Genomic DNA, 22,289 nt, shown 5'->3' on the forward strand with positions numbered 1-22,289 from the left:
TGATACCGACGTGTGCAATGAGGTTATCTGCAGTGCCTCTGGTAACGAAACGATCTGAAGGATCGGGTCAAATATAAACAGAATAATCAAATACTGGGAAATTGTAATCACTGAAACACCCACCATAATTGGATGTAACGGAGAAGAATATTCTTATAGATTTATAAAGTACATAAAATCATATATGGAAAATGGGTGTTGCAGAAATACGATATTTTCCAACGACAATGGGCGGATGTTTACGTTGTATAATAAGCAGATTAAATACCTTTACTGGCCTTTACGCTCTATTTGCTGTACCAACATCACGATCTAACAATGTGCCTACGGATATATAACGTATACCATAAGTCTCATATAACAATAGAATGAAGTTCCTACACGCACAGTTAAATCCTGAATTAACTCTGTATATAACGTATTAGGTTTATATTCAAACGAAAGAAAAATAAAACGATTTCTTATACCTATGTACTAATACAATTAACAATCATGTCGTGTGTTCGAGTTTCAAAAATTCGAACAGCTGCAGTATGTGTTTAAAGGTTTTATGCCTGAGAACCATGCAGACATCAAGATAGTCTATGTCGAAGAGTGTACCAGCAGATTCTCGGATAATCAGCCTTGCCCGGAGTGTTTTGACAAACGGTTGTCATGGACGTGTATACGCAACGGGGAACGCAGAACGGCCGCACATGTGGTTCACACTTTGTAAAGTCTATCCGATTGTGTATCGTGCATGTATGGTACGAAACGGACACACCTTTGCAGGAAACAATGTGTCTGTACGTGGTAACTTGGTGAGCCCATGTACCCAAATACATGTAAAAATCAAACTCGCGAATGAGCCAAGCTGAAGTAGCGTAGCTATATTATCACCAAAGGCTCTGCTACTAATAGCTGATATTATAATTCTAAAATAGTTAGTCCTTCCAATTTACACACAATTTCAGTCGATCGGTAGGAAATGACACGTCGAAATTGAAGCAAAATCGGGTAGCTCGAAATAAAATCGACAGGATGCCGACGTCAGTATGTCTGTATGTGGATCACTCCATAATGCAGGTGTAGAGACAATGGCAGCAGTTCTAAATCGACCACATCAGCTGATGATATCCAACCCTGGCCGCAAACTGGTATGAATAAAAAAGCAGTAAGGGATATTTTACAGTTATCAGGTACGGCACTGCGCGTGTCATGCATGTAGGAACATGTCGTATAGGGGTGTGTACACATACGTATGCCTCGATGCAATATATATAATCGCATGTATATAATACCACCTATGACCAAGAGCCCTCAGACGCTGTCACTTGCCTTCCGGTCTTCTTCAACTTCATTTCGAATCGCTCCACTTTGTATTCAAACGCCGGATAGACAAGCCCCTGAATTTTTTGTCGTCGATGCGATAATATCGCATTCGTTATTAGTCGTTCTATCGCCAATAGACGCGGGATCTGCTGCAGTTCCGAGGGCTGAAAAGTTTCCTACGATTTCCGTCATTTCCAAAGAATTATTACAACGGTGAGTAATATTTCATATGCCATGTACTGGCCAACTGTTTCATTTCATCATTTCAACATTGTACAATCTGCGCTGTTCAATCGGTGGTAATAATTTTATACTCGCATGGAGTTAAATAAACTTATAGGTGCAAAGTTCGATGTTGGTCGTTAGGTTTTTTTGCAGACCGCTGTATAATGTAACATGTAATGTACATAATATTCAAATTTGTCTTTTATTCAATCTACAATCTATTCTATGCTAATCTGTTTTTTCTTTTCTTTTTTATTACTTCACTTGCTCTCTGCAGCAAGCTGACGTGGATTATATCACTTGTGTAGTTTCTCATAGGATATTAATTTCATTCTCTGTAACATATATGTAGTAATAAATAATTTAGTACGTATGACTCTTACGGCCGTTATAACACTTGGAAAAGAAGTCAGCAACGAACCGGTAACTGATGGCGAAATCGTTCGGTAGTTATCGGCAAATCGACGTGATCGTACAAGTAAGGGATAAGTTTGTATCGGTAAAGTATTGGAAATCGGATAATTCCTCACGTACGTCAGTATTCACACGCTGCAGTTCGTTTGAGTCGATTATATGCACATTAATTTAGAGCATTTCACACAATTGTTTTTCAAATGATTGGAACTAGAGTAAATAATCTAATCAACATAAGGCGGTCTACACATGGTGATGTTGCCATACTACCCTGAGGCCAGGAATACACATTTGAAAGTCGACAAGACTTATGTGAACCGTTGGATTGTCAATACATAATTTATAAACAACACTAATTGTCTCACTCGAATAATATGTTCAGTGCCAACGTGTCCTCTTTCGAAGAGGACGATTATGCCTGTGACACAATGAATTGTCAAATTCACTGATATTTGCGGATGTATTCGATCATCCACACGTCATAACTGCAGGTCGAACAGAACGATCGTTACTTCCTAGGAGCAGTCATAAGACGTATGCACGATAGCCGCTCCAAAGTGTCACTGTAATAGGCCGAAAAGATTCATCCACACACGTCAAGAAAAAATAGTTGTAATTACAGGACTTCAACTTTCATTCGAGTCCGACTTATTTTTATATTTGAGTTGGAAACGTTGCGATTATATTCAAACGCACAAGTGAAAATAAAGATAATACAAAAAATCAAATTGGCTTTGATATTCAGTTCGATGTTGTCTCAAATCTATTACGTACGGCTATATTTAGACAAAGGTCAAAATGTAGACAGTTTACACAAAAAACAGTTATCGTAGAGACAAATTTAATGGAAGAAACCAATTGGCGGAAGTTTTTCGGAATCAAGCCCATGTGCAGTAGTACGTCTACAGTACAAGGCTCGTATTTTAATATTTCATAGATAAGATAGCAACGATCATGAGGGTCTGTATATCCGAGGAAAGCTTGAACAAAGTTCATCGCCTGACCATAAAATATACGAATTTAGTGTAGAACGGCGTTGATCAATGCACCGTAAAAGTCGCCGTCTGATGATGAAACTTTCGTAAATCCCAGTTGAAACTTCATCCCACCGCATGTATACTATAGTGAAAATCACAAAAATTATCGCAACTACGAAGGCAATGGGGCATAAAAATTTCATTAATTGCTTATCCATTGATTTCCCCGGCAATGTCGAGTCGTCGGTTGGAAACGGGTCGCTGACCCGAACTAACTCACAGACGCTCGTTCAACTTTCGTGCGGGTTTAAAAATGTATAGATCTTGATCGATTATCGCCCTAAAGACCTCACCACTTCACTTCTTCAGATCCAAGTCCGAAACCAACGAACTCACAAAGTTAGAAGTTAAATTTATTATACCAAGAAGACGCTGGTGGCCTTGCCGTTTTCACGTGCCGTGACCCGCACACAATGGTGCTGTATAATTGCTAGATTATTAATTCGGCTGGTTATATAAGGCGAGTTATACGTAACCTAACATAATAAAACAGAAGAGCGGTGTTTCAAAATTAAGAATTACTATGTTTTGAATAAATTATCCTCATTGACTTCCGTGCGATTCGTCAGATGACTTGTGTAAGAATCAACGATTTGTTTTTTATTTTTATTTTTTTTTTGTTTTGTACGGAATAGTACATAAAAGTTTTCGATCGAATCGGCTAAACCATACTTGTAAAAATTAAATTATCGTTTTATCCAGTTATCAAGGCCTCCGCCACGCTTACTGAGAGGAACCTTAGACATTATAAATCCGGTAGTTAGTTATAGAACATCTGCTGATAAGCATATTATATCAGATATATATCTATATATACATATTATATCGTTGTTCAAAGTGCAAACTTCGTATGCATCTTGGTTGACCGATTTCCCATGTACGTTACGTGCATGTATTTCAATCCATTTGCTCTTTTACAATATGTATCCAAGTTTCCTTTACAAGATATGTTTCGAGAACGATGTAAGGAAAAAATGTCTCCAATACCCACTTAATTGGTCCCAACTCTGGGTTTTTTTTTCTTACAAATTTCTGTTTTCCCCGAACGCGAATTACGCCACTGGAATCTTTCCCCTGATACTTCCGCCGTTGTTTCGGCGTATATAACACATGGATCAGGGGTAGTAGCAACGCGGTGTCAGACACGTTCAGGACTACAATACAGGGGGTATGAACTACTGACCGGCCAGTAGTGAGTGTGTCGGCATGATCAGGCGAGGGTGAAAACTTTCACCGGAGGGAAAAAATCATTTTTAAGCGACTTCGGGGGTGATAAATTCAGCAAAACTCTGGGAAAAAATTGACGATAAACTTGGCATAATGTTTAATTGGAGGGTTAAACATAAAAACACGTCGCTGAGTGAGTTAGCATCCACGAATGCAGTGTAAATGTGTAATAATATAATTGATATCGTAATGATACAGTGTCGAACATTTTTTCAAAATTTCTTTTTTTTCTTTCGCAAATCATTACATTACAAGTGAAATTTCTTCCTTTGTACGGTAGTTCTGGGTATTTATACGTTGTGCAATGCTTTAAACACCCGAATATTATCAAGTTTTTCATGACTGAAATCGTGAAATATTTTACCCAGATTTGTCTACTGAAATGATTTAGAAGCTGTAATTACGCGTCACGTGGTTCCAAAATATCGAGACACCAACCAATTCGGATCCTCTTGATCTTCTTTAAACTTATACTATTAAAGGAGGATCACACATACACACTTGACACGTTGATTGAGTGATTTATTTTAGCTATAGGCTGAATAATCTGTTATCACCCTGAAGCCAATGCTAATCTGATATGGATGTGACCTGGCACTATAAAATAAATATTGCCTATTCAGAATATCGTCTTTTAATTTATTCCGTATTTTTCATATTTTATCCGTGATGTTGATAAAAAAAGACCCATGCCCATCAGCGCACATGTATCATGTATAATGACAGCGAAAGGTCAATGTTAATGTCTAAAAATGAACTCTTGAAAATGTGGGAATCAATCCCATAGTTGAAATTCTGCTTTAGTATTATAATAAACAACTGCACCGTAGATGCAATGTGTTGTTTAATAATGTCATGCAAAAATTCTGAAAAAATTCTCAACAATCTGGTGTGAAATATGGAAATGTTTCAGCAACCATCCATTTTAAAGCGGCAACCACTTCTAATTTTTTGAAGTTTTTTTTCATGAAAAAAGCTTGAAAACAGTAACAGTAACAGTGAAAATATTGATATCTGGCACATGATTTTTCAGAATATTTTCAAATTTTTTAATTGTGTCTATCAATAAGATGGTTTTGACAAATTGTAGAAAATTCGAACCATGTCGAAAAAACGTTGAAAAAAAAAATTCTTTTCAATGTGAGGACAATCATATAAAAAATTCCGGGCCAAATCCGAGAGGTCAAGGAGTGTACGTAGGTCGAAATGAGCTGGGCTGTCCCAGTAAATAAATATGAATTGTGCCACGCTTGCGACATTTTTATCCTTCACTGTCTGTAGTTGGTGACAGAAGTATCGTGTAACAGATCCGGTAGCTGTCATTATTCTTTCAGATTATGTATAAAACAGGATTCGCTGAATCATTTATCTAAACGCATTTCCCGATGTATGCGATAAGCTGTCGGGAATCAAGCTAGCGCGCAGGTCACGACCTTGGACCATACGCCATATTCGTGGCCATTATTTATGACTCACAACGTGACTTGGTTATGTCCTAATTGGCTGTATAAATATTGGGGCTGACGATGAGATAAAATAACGGATTTGCGATGGGATAGGGAAGAAAGTATTCTTCTGAAATAATTTGTGAACTGCGCGATCATTTTTTCACTTGCTAACACTACCCAAAATTGTTAAACGGATACAATACCAAATCAGTAAACACCTATGTCCATGTACACATTGGACTAGGTTTTCTAATCACGAAATTAGACTTAAACTTTGTGTGTTTATCGTTTTTCTTCCCGAGGAAGTCAATATTTTTGTCGATATAGGTATATATAACATGATTCTCGTCAGGCCAAAACTTTCCAGCCGTGAAAATAAAAAATTTCTGACGTCAATCACGCACTATTTGAATGCTATGTATACCAATAAAATAGAGGCAAATACTCATTAGTTATAAATTCTGGCCAAGGTAGAATAACATCTGGTCTGATTTTACTCTCTTACCATACACTACAATATTGAGTATATAATACAACGTAATCAGCGGCGTTGGATCAAATACCAAATATGTCAAGGCTTAGTAATTACTTACTGCGTCACAGAAAATGATATAAGCATGTAACTGTGACACAAATTTCTTTTCTATAATTTTTGGAGCTAATTGATGATATCTCCGTGAGATAATTTTATGCTGCACGTTCCGATCTCGTATTAAGGCTGAATTTGCACGTCTGTTAAGAGGATGTCTTTACCAACCGCGTTGAATGTAATGTCACTTATTTTGACGATCATCGACTCCTACGAGTCACGGATGTGAAAATATAGCAGTCAGTGCAATTTTACATGCAAAGCAGAATACAAATATCCAGAAAAAAAATTGTTTTACGTACGAAGAACTGTATTCTTACAATTAAATTACCTTGACTTATTTTGACATGATAGTAAAAAATTTTTGGATGATTCCGTTCAGCATTGAATATAAATTTGCACTAACTGCGGCATTTTTTTATCAGTATTGCGCAGGTTTCGATAGTGGTAAAAATGAGTGACATTTTACTCAGTCGGTAAGGACTGGCTACAACATCCTCTTAAGCCATAGAATTTTCACATCACAAGTGAGTTGCTAGGTAATTGGTACACGTACGAAGCGGCTTTTGTCGCCGACTAAATAGCCCCACTTAGTTGATCTTCAAATCGTTAGTCATTGTATTACGTAATTCGTAAATGCCATTCGCCGTCTCTCTCTGACGAACGGGAATATCGTTATCTCGTTCACGAGAGTCAGCTGCGTGAACTGCGCCAGAGTTGAACACGCTTGTCGCACGCACGGCAAATTCTCATTCCATCTTTATCGGCGCGCTGAGAGGCGATCGCATCGCATCTTGATCGCGTGTAGGTCAGAGAGAAACGGAAAATGCAAGGTGGGGGAATTCCGTGTGAGTCATCAGACTCAGGTTAGCATGACGTTTTCAGGGATGTTCAACAGACCGCAGAGTGCGGCTACCAGACAGGAGGCTGAGATGATGAACAAGGCCCAACGGGCCATACACGGAACCACGGACATCTTGGAGAAGCTGCGTCTGCTCTGCCTGGCCAGGGGTGCCAACGGCATCCTTGGTTTGGGTAGGTGAGTCCGATTTCCGATCTACTCACCCTGCACCACTGATATTGCATACCTTTAATATCAGTGCCCTGCACTAACAACTGCACTAACCGCGAGTCCAGTAGACAAGGTTATATACTCTGTCTCCATTTTGAATCGCTGTCTTGACGACACCGGAAAACCCGTATACTTCACGCATCTGCTTATACGAGTTTCAATGTATGAATTGCATTGCGATTGCATTGCTCGTGATTGCATTAACGATCAGCTTATGACTGTCCATTTTAGCCGCTATTTTATATCGACTCTACGTCATCGTGGAATTGACGATCGCTGTTGGATGGTTGATTTACTGAACACACAATTAGACGTAATAACGACCATACGCAGCTATAATTAACTGCTGTAATATTGCCTTTAATGACTCGTTCGTTGTGCCGGTGAGAAAAAGTTGTTGAGAAATTTCAGTAGCTGTTATTGCTACGAGGAAATAATAGTTTAACAACATTTCATCCAAAGTAATACTTTATAATCGGCGCACTCGTTATAAAAATCGCTATATTAATGTATAAACCTTCAAGTCTAGTGAGATGTTCAGCGTCCCACTTACAAAATTTTCATTATACCATTATCACAGTTTATTTACAACATCAAATGATTTTTTTTGATTCGTATAAAGTATGGAAAAATCTAATTTTTTGGCCAAAATCATCGAAATTCCATAGGTTTTTCGATTTTACATCCATCATATTGGATCCGTAATATTGGATTCACAAATTATGAAATTCTGACTGCAGATTCGTGATCAACGGTCCCAAAAACCTCAGGGTAGGAAAGTTCGGTGAGGGAGGGGGGGAGGGGGGTGACTGAAAGGGATAACCGATGTATTTGAGCGGGTCCTTGTCGCTATTCGGAATTTGTTTGATATCTGAATCGGGTGCAAGAAAACTTTCCCAATAATGGCAAGATTGCTGTATTTATAATCTTTCGGTAATAATTGTGTTTCCATTGCGATTGAGCGATTTGCAATTAGTGACGAGGCTGCAGCAGCGGCAGACCATTGTGTCCATATTTAACTTGCCCTCGTAGTTATGACGACATCGCTGCACCATTGCATGACGCCCGATGACGAATCAGCTTTATGCGGTCTGATTTCATGTCAAACAAACCACATACAACTATTTCGGCACCTTGCAGATGCTTCCGACGGATGGACGACGACGGGAACAAACAACTGAGCCTGGAGGAACTCAGTAATGGAATTCGGGAAACTGGGCTTGATTTATCGGACGCTGAAATTGCGGAGATGTTCAAGGCTCTCGATACCGATGGAAGCGGCGGGGTCAACGTTACGGAATTTCTTGTGGTAGTCAGGGTGAGAAATTGATTCGTCCGTTTCATTGTCTGAGCCGTTAAGTAAACCTAAAATTTATGGGATCATTTTACCGGGATGTAATTCGAAACGTTCACAAGCTTTTTGCATTTTTTCAGCCACCCATGAACGACTCGCGCAAGAAGGTTGTCGAGCAGGCATTCAAGAAGTTGGACAAAACGGGAGATGGAAAGATAACGGTGGAGGACTTGAAGGGTGTTTACAACGTGAAATCTCACCCACGTTACATGAGTGGCGAAGAATCCGAGGAGAGCATTCTCAACAAGTTTCTTGAGAACTTCGAACAAGACGCTACTAAGAATGGAGTCGTGAGTAATTTTTTTTTTCAAATTCAATTACTTCCTCATTAGAATTGGCGGAAGTCCTTGAATCCTACACTTCCTTATATTAATTCTGCCTCTCAGACCTTTCAAATTAAGATGATATTTCCTTGTTCCCCGTGCTTTGCCAAACTGTTTCGATTACAAGCCTTTGCAGTTACGCTACAACAAAGATTAAACGTTGATTGCATTGGCATGGGAATATCTCTACTTCGCCATAAGATCGGCACGATTTGGGAACTTTTTTTGGATAGATAGACGAATGTCACGAGTTAATAGATTCTGAATTTTCAGGTTACCGAAGAGGAGTTTATGAATTACTACAGTGCGATCAGCGCCAGTATCGATCACGATGCATACTTCGATCTAATGATGCGTCAAGCGTACAAATTATAGATCCCATATATCTGCAAAACACACAATCATTTTATACACGCACCTGTGAGTTGCTGTATCAAATGTTCTATTCGTTAATTATTACAATATATCAGAAGAAAAAAATACTTTCTCATATAATAATACCCCGAAGCTAAATTGTGTTATTAATAATTACCTCCAAAAAGTCTAGACTAACCTGTGATTACATACTTACCGGCATGTTATTATTTTTATTATTCTACTTGTTTACTGCGTATAAAGCGTAATAAAATATGTATTCATAATTTATACTCTTCGCTTTACTCATTATAGTACCATTTACTTAAACGACGTTTATGTAATTTCCAAAAATGGTAAACATCTAATTGCGGTGAATCCAACAATATTTTTCGTTTTTCACTTCGTGCATAACGTTGCGTTTGAAGTTAAAAAATTTTATCCATGTCGAGGCGCTGCAATCAAGGCTGCAGCATAAGTCGAGTGAACTGATTGTCTTTTCCTATCCGGGATTACATACCGTATCGCCTTTGATGCCTTCTAAATACGAGTAACTAAGTTATGTACGTGTATTACGCATACCAGCAGTCGCTTTATCGCATTTCAGTATGTAATTCTACGAACTCGTGTATGTTCATACATACATATGCTAGTAGAATATCATACATCGAAACGAATATTGTGTATGGATACGACGTCGATTGGAGTTATCTTTTGTGAGTCAACATTTTTACGTATTATAGATACATGCAGACATTTAAAATATAGCAAGTTCTTTGTTCGACGCTGCGTACGATTTAACGGAAAACCCAAGAGAAACCCCGACTCTTATGCCGTAAGATACATCTGATTCAACCAAGGAAAATAAAGGGAGGAAAAAACAACAGAAAAATTTGCAAAAATAGATGACGAGTAAGCAGAACTTCTCTTGCCTTGGTGATACTTGATCCCATTGTGGATAGCAAATTCAAGGACTTTATGATACAGAATCATGGCAATGTTGCAGGAATTGAACAATTTATTATTGCGTATATTATATATACTTCGTGAGAGAAACAGAATTTCGTAACTAACTTCTAATTTCAATAGTTTTAGAAATCGTGGGTTTCGTTATAATTGCAACAGTCCAAATGCAGGTCATCAAGAGCAATGGAGTAGTCAATTACGAGACTAAATTTCGGTCAATGGCGAGTCGCACTTGAATGTGTCAATTCTCGATCTACCGTCGCTAATTCTTGATCTTCATTTTTCGTCCCACAGTTTTATTGTCCCTGTTCGTCAATGATAACGGATTTAAAAGAATTAACCTTTGCTTCATCGCGTGCCGCAGTTGCAGGAGTTTGTTTTGTATCGATAGAACGTCTGCATAATACACCAATCACGGCTCTCTCGCGTCATCCACGTTGCGTCCCGTAATTATTGCATGCCGAATGCCGATATACTTAGCTGCTGGTAATCTGTACATGATAATGGTCAAGAAAGATTGTTAAATGATGTATGTCTAGGATAATAAATTATAGTCGTGATTACTGTGTGACAAATCCAAAGTGAAGGTTGGTTTATTCCGTTCGTGCATTTCCTTGCACTATGGTTTTATATACATGCAGATTATAGGAACCGAATTTCATTAATATGAGTAAATCGGTAAATTAAATTAAAAAAAAAATACATTTAACTGGACACTTTCGTGTAATAATGTATCGGAATCGAGAAGAATAAAGTTTAAAAAAATCTGCATCGGCCGGGAATCGAACCCGGGCCGCCCGCGTGGCAGGCGAGCATTCTACCACTGAACCACCGATGCTATATGTCATTGAATATGTATTTTATAAAATAATGAACATAATCTACCACATTTGTCCGAATTTGATGCACAAACACATATATAATTACATATATTGTAAAACAGCGAACTACATGCGGTGCAAAGAAAAATTTACATTGATATCAATGAAAATAGGAATGGCTTGAGAATATCTCTAAGAAATGTAAGAAAAAAAATATCCTCCCCGGCGGGGAATCGAACCCCGGTCTCCCGCGTGACAGGCGGGGATACTTACCACTATACTACCGAGGACTTGATCATAGACTAATTTTAATTTGATATCAAGAGTAAGCCTGAAGCGATGCGCACGGCAATTGTGACTGCTGGTTCAGCGTAGCAACGAATATTTTCGTCAGGTGAAAAGCTGGAAGCCTTTGCTTTGAATTGATACTTGAAATGATTTTCATTAATGTAAGTTATAGTCGGGTATAACAAATTCAACATCAATCGTGACGGATTTTGAACTTTTCCAACCTCTGGTTTGATAAATCAGTCGAAATATTGATTACGAAAATGACAGAATAGATGTTGAACATGGTTAAACACTCATTATCTAAAAATAAACTTAATGAACAAAATATCCGATTTAGGTATCATTTGGAGCGATGAACGAACGCACATTTTGAAGCGATGGAATTTCCTAAAAATTATTGAATTTATTGCAAAAGGAATAAGTTCGAATTGCTACAAGTATTTCGAATGTTTAAACAATTTTCTCACCAAATTCGGCACTTTTCATAGTCCAAGAAGAAAAAATTATTGACATCTTTATTCAAGTATTGTTCAATATTCAGAATTTCCGTATTTTCAGTAAAAAATGTTTCAATAACTTATTGAATTTTTTTGTAATTTTCGTAAAAAAAAACGTGATTTCGGATGAAACGATGACGATTAATTAGTACGTATTCCCTCTTTTTACGTATATCTAGTGTAAAAAAAAGTTTTCATCGGTTGTAAAAAATATTCGGTCAATTCTCTTCCGATTAGACGTGCAATTGTAATGGAATAAAGACAAAAAAAAAAAAAAAAAACGTTAAGCGTTTTTATTGCAGCAGGAATAGAAGAGGCCAGGGGAATAAAAACATATTGCATAAGAGGCGCTTGGCTCTGGCTGATTCGACCGATGGTTACAGGTTCATGAAAAACAAAGAAAAACAAAGAAAACGAAGCGAAACCAAACAATCGTACTTGAAAGGCTCGAATAAAAACATTGAAAATGAGAGAGCAATTGATCAAGCGCAGAGGAGAGCGATCGCGTTTCGTTCGTCAGAAGCGAGGAGGAGCGCAGTCCTTTACTGCAGTGTCTCCTGGGTAGGAGATTCCGAAGTTATAAGAGCGAGACGCAAGCGCTGAATCAGGCAGTGAGTTGTTGGCGATAAAGCCGTCGAGTGCGGGCGTTGAAGCTGATCGTGCGACACAAGTGTGCGAACGGATATTCGCGACAAGGAGACAGAAAGCAATCGTGGAGGATTTCGGTTTTTAATTTTTTTCAGAGGAAGATGCAGCGACAGCTTTTAGATTAATATCTCAAGTGCTTTTTCGCGTCGTAATTCGTGCGTGCAAATCTGACTCCCGTAAAGTAGCTGGCACGAATATTCTAGTTACTTGTGCCAACGTTGCAAGAGTAAATCGATCAACTGCCAATATAATGAGGAACTCGACTACTTTGCTCTGTGTTCTGGTCGCAGGTAATTATACGTCACGGAAGTTATAATACATCGTCACGACGAGTCGCTTTTGTTATGCTCATGCGCGAGGATTCCGCTGTTTGTTCGTAAATATTCAATCCATTTCCATTGAAATGATTAAACGGGGTTAACGAGGTCGGAGTCGACGATAATGAACGGTACACAGAAACAAGAAAATAACGTATGGGCATAGAACTATGCGTATGGGTGATTATCGCCGTCGTGTTACGAGGTTATGTCCACCACGACGCTCGAGCATTGACTAGATAAATTGCAAGTTCCGTTAACACACCTCTGCGTGTGGTGCAACATACTCGCAAGGCGTGGCGCGTTGCTCTTTCGCATCGAGAGCATTGACTGAAGATGTCACATTTCAGAGACGAAAGAACTGAAAAACTTATATGATGCGTCGGTATCAAAGAATCAGCCAATCCGTAGCTTCTTTCAAACCTTTCGTTTCCCAAAAGGTGGCCGATAAAACTCACTCACAGGCACAGTAATTTTCCCTAGCCCTGGGTTGTTATTGGGGGTAATTCTACTACCCTGCACTTACCGACGTGTCTTAATTACGGGATCCGTATTGTAAAATCGAGTCAGCATAGTACATCGCTACAATTTTCTCCCCCCCCCCCCCCCCCCCCCCCGTTAGCACTTCGTCCTCGCACGCTTAAGTCCATCAGGCTAGTGATCTTTGTAACTGTCGAGGGTCAAATTTGAATAAATCAGTAGAGTCAGCGGTTTGTTTGCAAGTTCGAATTCGAGAATTAATATGGCCGCCTCCGACGCTCCTGAAATTTTCTGCCGGTTATACGTCTATGCGCTATAAAATTACGGCGCGAATAACTCAGGCGCTCTGTTACCATCGCCGAAAATATGAGAAAGCAAAAAGATGATTGATAGTCTTGCCACAGAAAATAAGTAGACATTTATTCATTCACTATGTCAAAATTTTTTTACTGGTTCTGGAAAAGGAGATGATAGTGCGCGAGAGGATTTCTATTCGGAATGTTATTGCCGCTGATCACTTTATACGTTGAACTTCAACTCGAGAGTTTGTGACGCATGAAATTCCATTTAACAAACAACACGAACCGGACAATTGAAGCACGTAGTGCATACATTCGTCTGTTGCATATTCCCTTGTTTCACTGTCGAGTGCGTTATAGGTCATCATCTGTACGTTATAAACATGTGTAGTTGATAGTAGTTACAATCGCACTGTAAAAACATCACGTGACTCTGGTAATCTAGCATGTGTACAACGCATCACAAAGGCTGATCACAACGCTCCTACGAACAAATTCTCTTTTGTATCACGATCTGATCAAGTTTCACATCCGTGTGAAATGCTGGCAATTTATCGCCAGAGTTCAAAGTCTGAGATACGCGTACTTTGAACTCGATGTTCGAGAGCAATGCTGTCACTTATAATTTTAAATAAATAGTGACCCGAATGAAATGAAATAGCCCGTATCTTTTGGCAAGAGAGCCGATCGTATCGTTCGTATTCAACGCATCGCTTCCGCTTCACGTGCCTTATCTCATAATTATATCAGTCTCTGCGTGTATGGATTACACAATTTTTACGCACAGGTATATTCGAGTCTTCATAACTGACCAAAATAGACTTCCGTAAAACTGAATATTTTTTTTTAGTTACAATTATTTACTGTCGAAAGCGTGATTTCGAGGTCGGAAATCAAGTTTCGAATAATAATTAGCATGGCTTCAAACCGGATTTGAATAAATAGTTGTCTCCTCTGAAGTTATTCATTTTCAAAATACTCATATTTCTCGTGTATCTTCAAGTAATTCCGTTTACGTTTTGGGAAGTTGGATAGTATTTGTTCTTATAGATATTGAGTTCTGTAAATTTGGAAGAAAAACGTTGCTAATTAATCGTCTCCTTTTCTTTCGTGGAGACGCGACTAAATTTACGCTTTACGCGGAAATCATTTAGGCGGGCGTTTCAATTTAGGTTCTGCACGTTGTCACGCCGTCGCGAGGGAAGCATCGTGCCAATGGGGATTGAGATTAATGTGAGGATGGAGTTATTAACGTTACTGTAACGATGCATGTTTAAGAAAAATCGTTACTTCGCGCCTTAATGAATGTCTGAAATTTGATAAACAATGATAATCAAAACATCCTCACAAACTAACAAGACCACAAACTGCTCATTCTGCAAGCACGATACTTTATCATTGGCAAGATAATATTTATGGGTATTATTTATAGAAATTAAATACCAAGAAATAATTGACGAACAAAGATTTTCACGTGTATTTAAATTATTATTTCGTTTATATATTAAAGTATCACTGATTTTCCCTTATACAAATCGCATTTTAGATAACCGTATAATTTTGAAATCGTTATACGAACTGATATTTAATGAGTTGACGTGCGTGTTGTTTTCGGGTATAATACATAAGCATATTCAATTAAATTAAATTATTTCTGTATCTCCAAAACCAGTTTTATCGAATGTCCAAGAGAATTAAGCGCGTACGTTTTCTCAAGGTGATTTCTTATGGCTAGTTTTTTTTCCCGATCTTCCTTTCTCCGGTCCTTTTTCGCGGCCAGTCAGTATTTTAGATAAAAATACAACCGGACTCGAGTGAAGAATTAAGCCGGAATTTCTTATGCTGTTGTGACAAGCGACATATCAGTTCGATTTGAATTCTTTATAATTATTCTTTGAATCTTCCTATTTATCGTCTATAAATATAAAATTATTATTATTATTATTATTAAGAAAATCGAAAGGGTAATTTACAATTTTCGCTTATTAAGCAGGTGTGGTACAGTTTTTAGAATCAATGTGAGATACATCTGCAGTTAATTATCGATAATGACAAACAGAAATGTTCATTTTAATTATTTTCTTTTTTTTTTTTTAATGGGTCAATCTTATTCATTGTCGACACCAACGTTTCATTCTCATAAATCACGAAAAAGAAGTTCTTGATGTAATGACAAAGAGCTCGTTCGATTCCATTCGTATTGATTCGAGTAAAATGTACGATTCTAATTTATTTTTTCATAAAAATAAAAGACAGGCTTTGCTGCGCTCTGAAAATTTACATTACTTTATGTAATTGAGCAAGGTAACGAGGCGTTCTCTGTGAAAAATTTTCACGTTTTTTAATGCCGTTGTTTTACAATGCATAATGATTTTTTGGTATTGTTTTTGTCTTCTCGCAGGTCTCTTGAGCTTCAGCATTGCTCAGGAACAAAAAATTCCAAGCAAAGATGAGATAATGGAAAAGGTACCGGCGCTTAACAATATTCCTGGCTTGGCAAACTTCAACACCTCTAGTGTCAACACTGAGAAAGCGGAGGAGCTGATCAAAAACAAGTGCAATAAAAATGGGGGCCCCGAAGCGTACGACACTGCCAAAGGGGCAGCGCAAGAACTAAAGGTGTGCTTTGAATCCCTGATAAACTTTCCCCAGTTGGAAACTGAGATGGCCGAAGCGACCCCCAAAGGAGATCTCGATGTTGTATTCAAGAAGTATTGCGGGAAAATTCCAGACTTGAAGACGTGCGTCACTCAGGCATCAAACCTGACACAGCCCTGTCTGGAAGTAGAGGAGCGTCAGAGTATTAACATGTTTCACAATGTGACTGATGCGCTGATGGAATTCATTTGCGATAATGAGGGCGACCGCATTGCCAGTGAGTATATATATAATATCATGATTGGGAGTTACAATTAAATTTTCCCTACCAATGACGCTTTTTGTGTGGGGAATGAAACGAACTCAGTTTAAACTGTTCTTCTATCTTGGGTTTGAAAACAAAATTCATATTATACAGATGAATGGAATTCTAAAAGAGTTCTACTTTTTTCGTACAGATTCAGATTACTTTTAGTGGAGCCCGATCGCGACTCATGCTGTTTCTAGAAATGTACTAATATTTGGCTTTTCTTTCAATTCAGTGTTCTTAGCTGCTGGTGGCAGAGAGTGTTTCAACGACTCACGAGTAGCTATTGAAAAGTGTGCAAACGATACCCTCAGGACCCAGTTGCCTATAACCAACCTCAATCAAACGGCGCTTTCCGCCCTACAAAGTATTCCTTTGCTGATCCTTGATGCTGAAAAATGCAGGTCAGTAAATGTTATTCACATGATGTGATAAGAGTTTGCCATGGAGATCTCTTAGTTTGGGCAGGTTACAGCTATACTCAAAGTAATTGCCTCTGCGAGTTGCCCAATTCGAGAGATATTTGTGGTTGTGCATTGATAAAGTGTGCGAAATAGATTATTTTAAGATTTTCTTTACTCCATAGGGACGTAGAAAAGTTTCAAAACTGCACCGTGAAAGTGTTGGAGGAGTGCGCGGATCCAACGCCGGCAAATGTGTTTGATTCACTGGTGAATTTTGCAAAGAGGAGTACACCGTGCAATCCTACACCAGTATCAAGCAGTCTAAACGGTGCATCCAGCAGCTTGGTCAACGTTTTATTAGTAACTCTTGCAATGGCAATATTTTCGCAATACTTCTAAGAAAAGGTTTAGGAAGAAGGTGAAGATAAAGAATATTTATTTCCTGTAATAAGAAACAAAGTTTCTGGACTATGTAAGGTGTAACCAGCCACTGGAATCAATGAGTTCTGAGTGATTGAGATGAAATATGTGCATCATTATGCGTAGACCAAAAGCATGATGGATTATAAAATTCTTCACCGTTACGGAACGACGCTCTCAAGTTGTTGTTCAGATATTTTTTTTGTTCAATGACAACTCGAATTCGTTCGGAAATCTCGATGCTAGCTGCTTCTGAATAGGGTGTGACGAAAAGGTAATGAAGAGAAAATATTTTTCGATTCAGATTCGTGTATTATTCACCAGTGAACACGGTAGAGTGAAATCACGGAAAAACTGTGCTTTCGCCGCTATTTGTATTGGCAAGTTGGCATGAAGTGTTCCTTTGTAGAGATAGAAACAGTGAAAATGTTGTTTCCATTGGAGATTTCGATCGTGCCTTTTTCAGAAAGTGACTACAGTAAACCGATATTCCTGTGTCAGGAGTTATTCCACGATTATACAACGATGAACTGAACAAATTTCTAGAATTTTATTGTATCTGTAAAGTAGATGATAAGATTTAAATGTTATTACTTTTTAACTTATGATAAAATGAAAATCAGCGTCGAACTTGAAGGTTTGTACATAATTACATCATTGTTTTTTTTTTTACTGTTTCAACTATACCACTACATGGCATATTACATTTTTACAAGGTGGTTTGCGTTCGGTACATACTTTATCATTTTACTTTTAATTTTGAATGATAAATAAAGCATGATATGCGACTCTATATTATCAATTGACGAAATTTCAAGAAATACACTTATAATAAGCCAAAATAATTGTTTTCAGTTACTTCCTAATACCCTCTCCACTTTTGTTCTTTTCTAAATAGAAATGAAGCTTTACTGCCAAGCCGAATATGAAAGTCTCTGTATATCATGCAAGTGAATTAGAAATTTGTACACAATCACGAGTCATGTTTCACAGTTTTTTAAAGTGTAAAAACTGTTTTCTAATACGCCGTATTGCCCTGAAGGACGAAAATAATAGAACTTGAGCTAGGGCGAGTTTAGGATGAATTGACGGCTATTCATTACATCTCGCAGAATTAAGACAGAATTATGTGCGAGTTGTATCGTAATTGTAATTACAAACGCTTGTGAAGCGAGCAATGTTTGATAATGCTTAAATTTTGAGTCGACATCGTTTCTACAGAGCACCGTTTCTACAAAGTTCTTTTTTACCGAGTTCGTTTCCAGAGAATATATTTTCTACAAAGTTCGATTCTACAGAATTATTTTGGGTCTATATCCACAGAAATCCTCCAAAAAGTAGTTTCTACACACGATTTTTTTAGATTGCTCGATTCTACAGAACAAAGGGGAAAAGCTCGTTTCTACAGAGAACATTTCTACAGAATTGCAATCTGCAGTTCGTTCCTACAGAATTCTGGTGTTTATCAATTTCGTACATTTTGATTTAATTTAATTCAATCTAATTTAAATTAATTTAAATCATTTGACCGCCACTTGTAAAAACGAACTTCTTGGACCGAATTCTGTAGAATCGACCTTCCAGACCTAAATTCTCTAGAAACGAACTTCCAGACCGAAATTCTGTAGAAACGAGCTGCAAGTCGCAATTCTGTAGAAACGAACTCAAACGAACAACTGAAAATAACATCTCTATAGAAACGGACTTGTAGTAATTGGAGGCCAAAAATGATTATGTAGAAACGAACTTTGTGGCAAAATATCTTCTGTAGAAGCGAACTCTATAAAGAAGAACTCTGTAAAAACGATTTCTGTGGAAATGATGCTGCCCCGAAACTTTCACGTATGTTGGACATTTATATGAATTGGACTTACTCTGAGACGTGAACACATTGTTACAATTATTATCTGTTCACACGATTCCAATAAACAAAAGTCTACCGGTAAAAAATACTTTAAATGTGCAACTGTTGCACTATTTCGGAATACTACATGAACTAAGAAAGAGTGGAAAAAATGTCTTGATCTCGAGAATGATTGTCGTTTTGCATATAAATATAAAGTTTTGTACATTTTTAACCATAAAAATATGTATACAATTGAGGAAATAGTATTTGTGTAATTCGTTATTCCTCTGACTATTTTCAATCGTTTACTCTAGAGAAAATAGGGTATACCATGACTATGCAAAAACTTGATATTGCGGTCTATGAAAATTGGTCAATATTTTCGTAACAGTTAGAAGGGACTGCCAGCTTCGTAGTTTTTCTTTGAATTTCGATAAATTTCGTGAGAACTAGAATCTATTATCACGTTGAAGTTAGTATCATTATCGTAACGATTCATGTTTAGGAAAAACGGTTATTTTGAGATTTTGAAATTGTTCGAAATTCAGTAAACTGTAATAAAACAAAACATACTCATACTTTGAAATTTTCGTTCGTTCAAGGTAATTGTAAAAATACGAAAATCGTGATTTTTTTCCTCAATGTATCGTACGTGACGATAACGTTACTGACTTCGATCTTGTAACCTGCTATAGGTATAGAAATCTGTGGGTTGGACGCGACAGCAAATTGACGCGCAGCGGCAAAAAGATGATCATGAAAATGAATACCGACGGACGGCAAAATGGCGCGCGGCAAACAGGTCTGAATTAAAAATATTTGGGATATCGATGCATTTTGGTTTAGAGGGGTTTTTGACCCTCAGGAACACAAATCTGAAGTTATTTGCAGCTGCGTAGCTGGCCATTTCGAAAAAACAGCAAAATTTGAGGTTATTTGCGTTTTCATCAAAAACTGCCATTGAGAAATGAGAAATTATTTGACCAACGTGTAGAGCGAAAAATTCTACATCGAATCATGTCCTCATATGTCGGAAACGGAGTCAGATTAATAAATTAAGAAAAAAGAAATTCTACTTATCGACGGCACATGGAGAATTTTGTTGGAATAATTTCTTTTTTCTTAATTTATTAATCTGACTCCGTTTTCGACATATAAGGACATAATTCGATGTAGAATTTTTCGCTCTATATGACGGTCAAGTAATTTTTCATATATCGATAGCAGTTTTTGGGGAAAACGCAAATAACCTCAAATTTTGCTGTTTTTTCGAAACGGCCAGCTACGCAGCTGAAAATGACTTCAGATTTGTGTTCCTGAGCGTCGAAAGTCCCTATACTCAAAAATAAATTAGTGCCAAAGAAAATATTTCCAACCCCCAAATAAGGGCCACCCTAATATGCATCCTTTTGTAGAAGTTTGATCTGGGTTGTCCGTCGGATTGTTGATAATTGTTCACGATTGTTGATACGTGTAGATTTTACGGCACATTGACTAAGATGCTCGGTATTGCCCCTCCGGCTCTCTCCTGAATTCATGAAATGACGCAATCCCGGTCTTTCCCTTTCTCTGCATCTTTACAAGTATTAAAGTCTCTTGATCATTTGTCTCACGCATTCACTGTTCTTACGTCAATTTGACTGACGCTTGAGTCTGGTCACCTCGAATCTTATCGGTATCGCATCTCGATTTACAATTTCCAGAATTCAAGAACTGCTCAGAATATTCAGTGGAATTTCATTAGAAGAAATTCCATCAATGGGTGTTGAGCACCATGACTATTTCGGGCAACAGCATAATCGCCATACGTACTTCACATGTGACGTTGTATTATATGCGCGGGGATGGCTAAAAAAATGTAACCCAATACTATCGGAGCACCGAACGAGGAAATGTGATGAAGGAAGGGCTGGGAATACGTCATGCAACGTGTTTCGGTAATTTCCTCATTTGCCTACACGGCTGTTAAATATCACATACGCGTGGGAAAAAGTATAATGTCGAAATGGCAGGCAATACACTCTATATTATTTGATGTGTTGGTATTTATTATACGTGAGAACTATAACTAAATCCTTCCAAATTGTTTTTTATTTATTTTTTTTTCTCTAACTTGTCTCGTATATCACAATCTGAGTTGTTACAATTAGGCTCCCAATTTAGTGCACCAATCGAGTAATATTCAAGCGGAGAAGACCCTTGTAGTCACCGACCTTTTTCCTGATTATACAGGTCGTACATTGCTTGTCCAAATTGGAGTGGCGAAGACGGATATGACGAAGATGGCTTTGTAACTTGAACATTTCGTCGCCGATACGGAGAACTAGATAAACTTGCAACTTACCCATAGTAAAACAGATTGCCTGTTACAATATTGTAACTTCGGGTTACAAGAAAATAAATCGGCTCACCGATAGTAGAGCAAATGCAGCGAAACACAGAAAATACATAGTAAAATCGTCGAGTGGTAACGTGCTTTTATCTTGAATTGTTACTCGATATTTATTGTAAAAGTAGGATATCTATTTGCATATCGGTTTGTGGATAAAAAAATTCAATTTTCTTTACGATTCCAGACGAACCAACTGTCGATAACGAAATTTGAAAAAAAGATCGAATTGCTCAGATCTTAGGATCGCATTTCGTGCAAAGAATAGAAAACGGCACCTGCACCACCACAGCAACAACATTTAACCCGAATGTGATTTTTTTTTTATAATCGCTGTTATGAAAATGAATTTTTCGCACCGGAATCTTGGGTCTCGATGCTGATAACTTTGTAACTTTGACTTTCAAAATCTTGATGTCCTAAATGTCTTTCGAATTAATGACACGGAGACCAGATACCATGATGGCATGAAACGTTTCGAAAAAATGTGCAAGAAAAAAATACGAATCGTCAATCAATGTGTCGATTTGCTAAAAAAGTCAATTAAGATTGACCGCACCGTTCTCGAGAACCATCCTGAAAAAATGAGAAGGAGCGCATTGAAGCCTAATATCAACAAATCTCGAGGCTGGAATCCTTTGCTAACGAGTTG

At 37.8% G+C, this 22,289-nt stretch overlaps 2 protein-coding genes, 1 long non-coding RNA gene and 2 other non-coding genes across 6 annotated transcripts; 2 read left to right on the forward strand and 3 right to left on the reverse strand.

The window, feature by feature from the left end:
* Positions 1 to 1,314: 1,314 nt before the first annotated feature.
* LOC124410083 (calcyphosin-like protein) lies at positions 1,315 to 9,645 on the forward strand. 2 transcript variants are annotated; one of them, XM_046888209.1, is made up of 5 exons: positions 1,315 to 1,524; positions 7,137 to 7,290; positions 8,464 to 8,641; positions 8,758 to 8,967; positions 9,274 to 9,645. In XM_046888209.1, exons 2-5 carry the CDS (start codon positions 7,139 to 7,141, stop codon positions 9,373 to 9,375), a joined length of 642 nt encoding a protein of 213 aa, XP_046744165.1. In that variant the 5' UTR covers positions 1,315 to 1,524; positions 7,137 to 7,138; the 3' UTR covers positions 9,376 to 9,645. The 2 variants fall into 2 exon arrangements, with proteins under 2 accessions (XP_046744165.1, XP_046744164.1); XM_046888208.1 differs by lacking the exon at positions 1,315 to 1,524 and adding an exon at positions 4,293 to 4,347.
* Positions 9,646 to 11,087: 1,442 nt separating this feature from the next.
* On the reverse strand, positions 11,088 to 11,158 carry Trnag-gcc. Its single transcript has one exon. It is a non-coding gene; the product is annotated as a tRNA-Gly (tRNA).
* A 201-nt stretch (positions 11,159 to 11,359) lies between these two features.
* On the reverse strand, positions 11,360 to 11,431 carry Trnad-guc. The gene has a single exon. It is a non-coding gene; the product is annotated as a tRNA-Asp (tRNA).
* A 1,189-nt stretch (positions 11,432 to 12,620) lies between these two features.
* Positions 12,621 to 17,740, forward strand: LOC124408836 (27 kDa hemolymph protein-like). The gene is made up of 4 exons (XM_046886080.1): positions 12,621 to 12,867; positions 16,075 to 16,548; positions 16,814 to 16,982; positions 17,165 to 17,740. The coding sequence occupies exons 1-4, from the start codon at positions 12,828 to 12,830 to the stop codon at positions 17,379 to 17,381; spliced, it is 900 nt and encodes a 299-aa protein (XP_046742036.1). The 5' UTR covers positions 12,621 to 12,827; the 3' UTR covers positions 17,382 to 17,740.
* Positions 17,741 to 17,812: 72 nt separating this feature from the next.
* On the reverse strand, positions 17,813 to 18,594 carry LOC124408837. Its single transcript, XR_006929474.1, has 2 exons — positions 18,564 to 18,594; positions 17,813 to 18,413 (listed from the first exon to the last, which is right to left on the reverse strand). It is a non-coding gene; the product is annotated as an uncharacterized LOC124408837 (long non-coding RNA).
* Between the last annotated feature and the right edge of the window lie 3,695 nt (positions 18,595 to 22,289).

The sequence above is a fragment of the Diprion similis genome, chromosome 8 (genome assembly GCF_021155765.1).
Source record: "Diprion similis isolate iyDipSimi1 chromosome 8, iyDipSimi1.1, whole genome shotgun sequence".
NCBI lineage: Eukaryota > Metazoa > Arthropoda > Insecta > Hymenoptera > Diprionidae > Diprion > Diprion similis.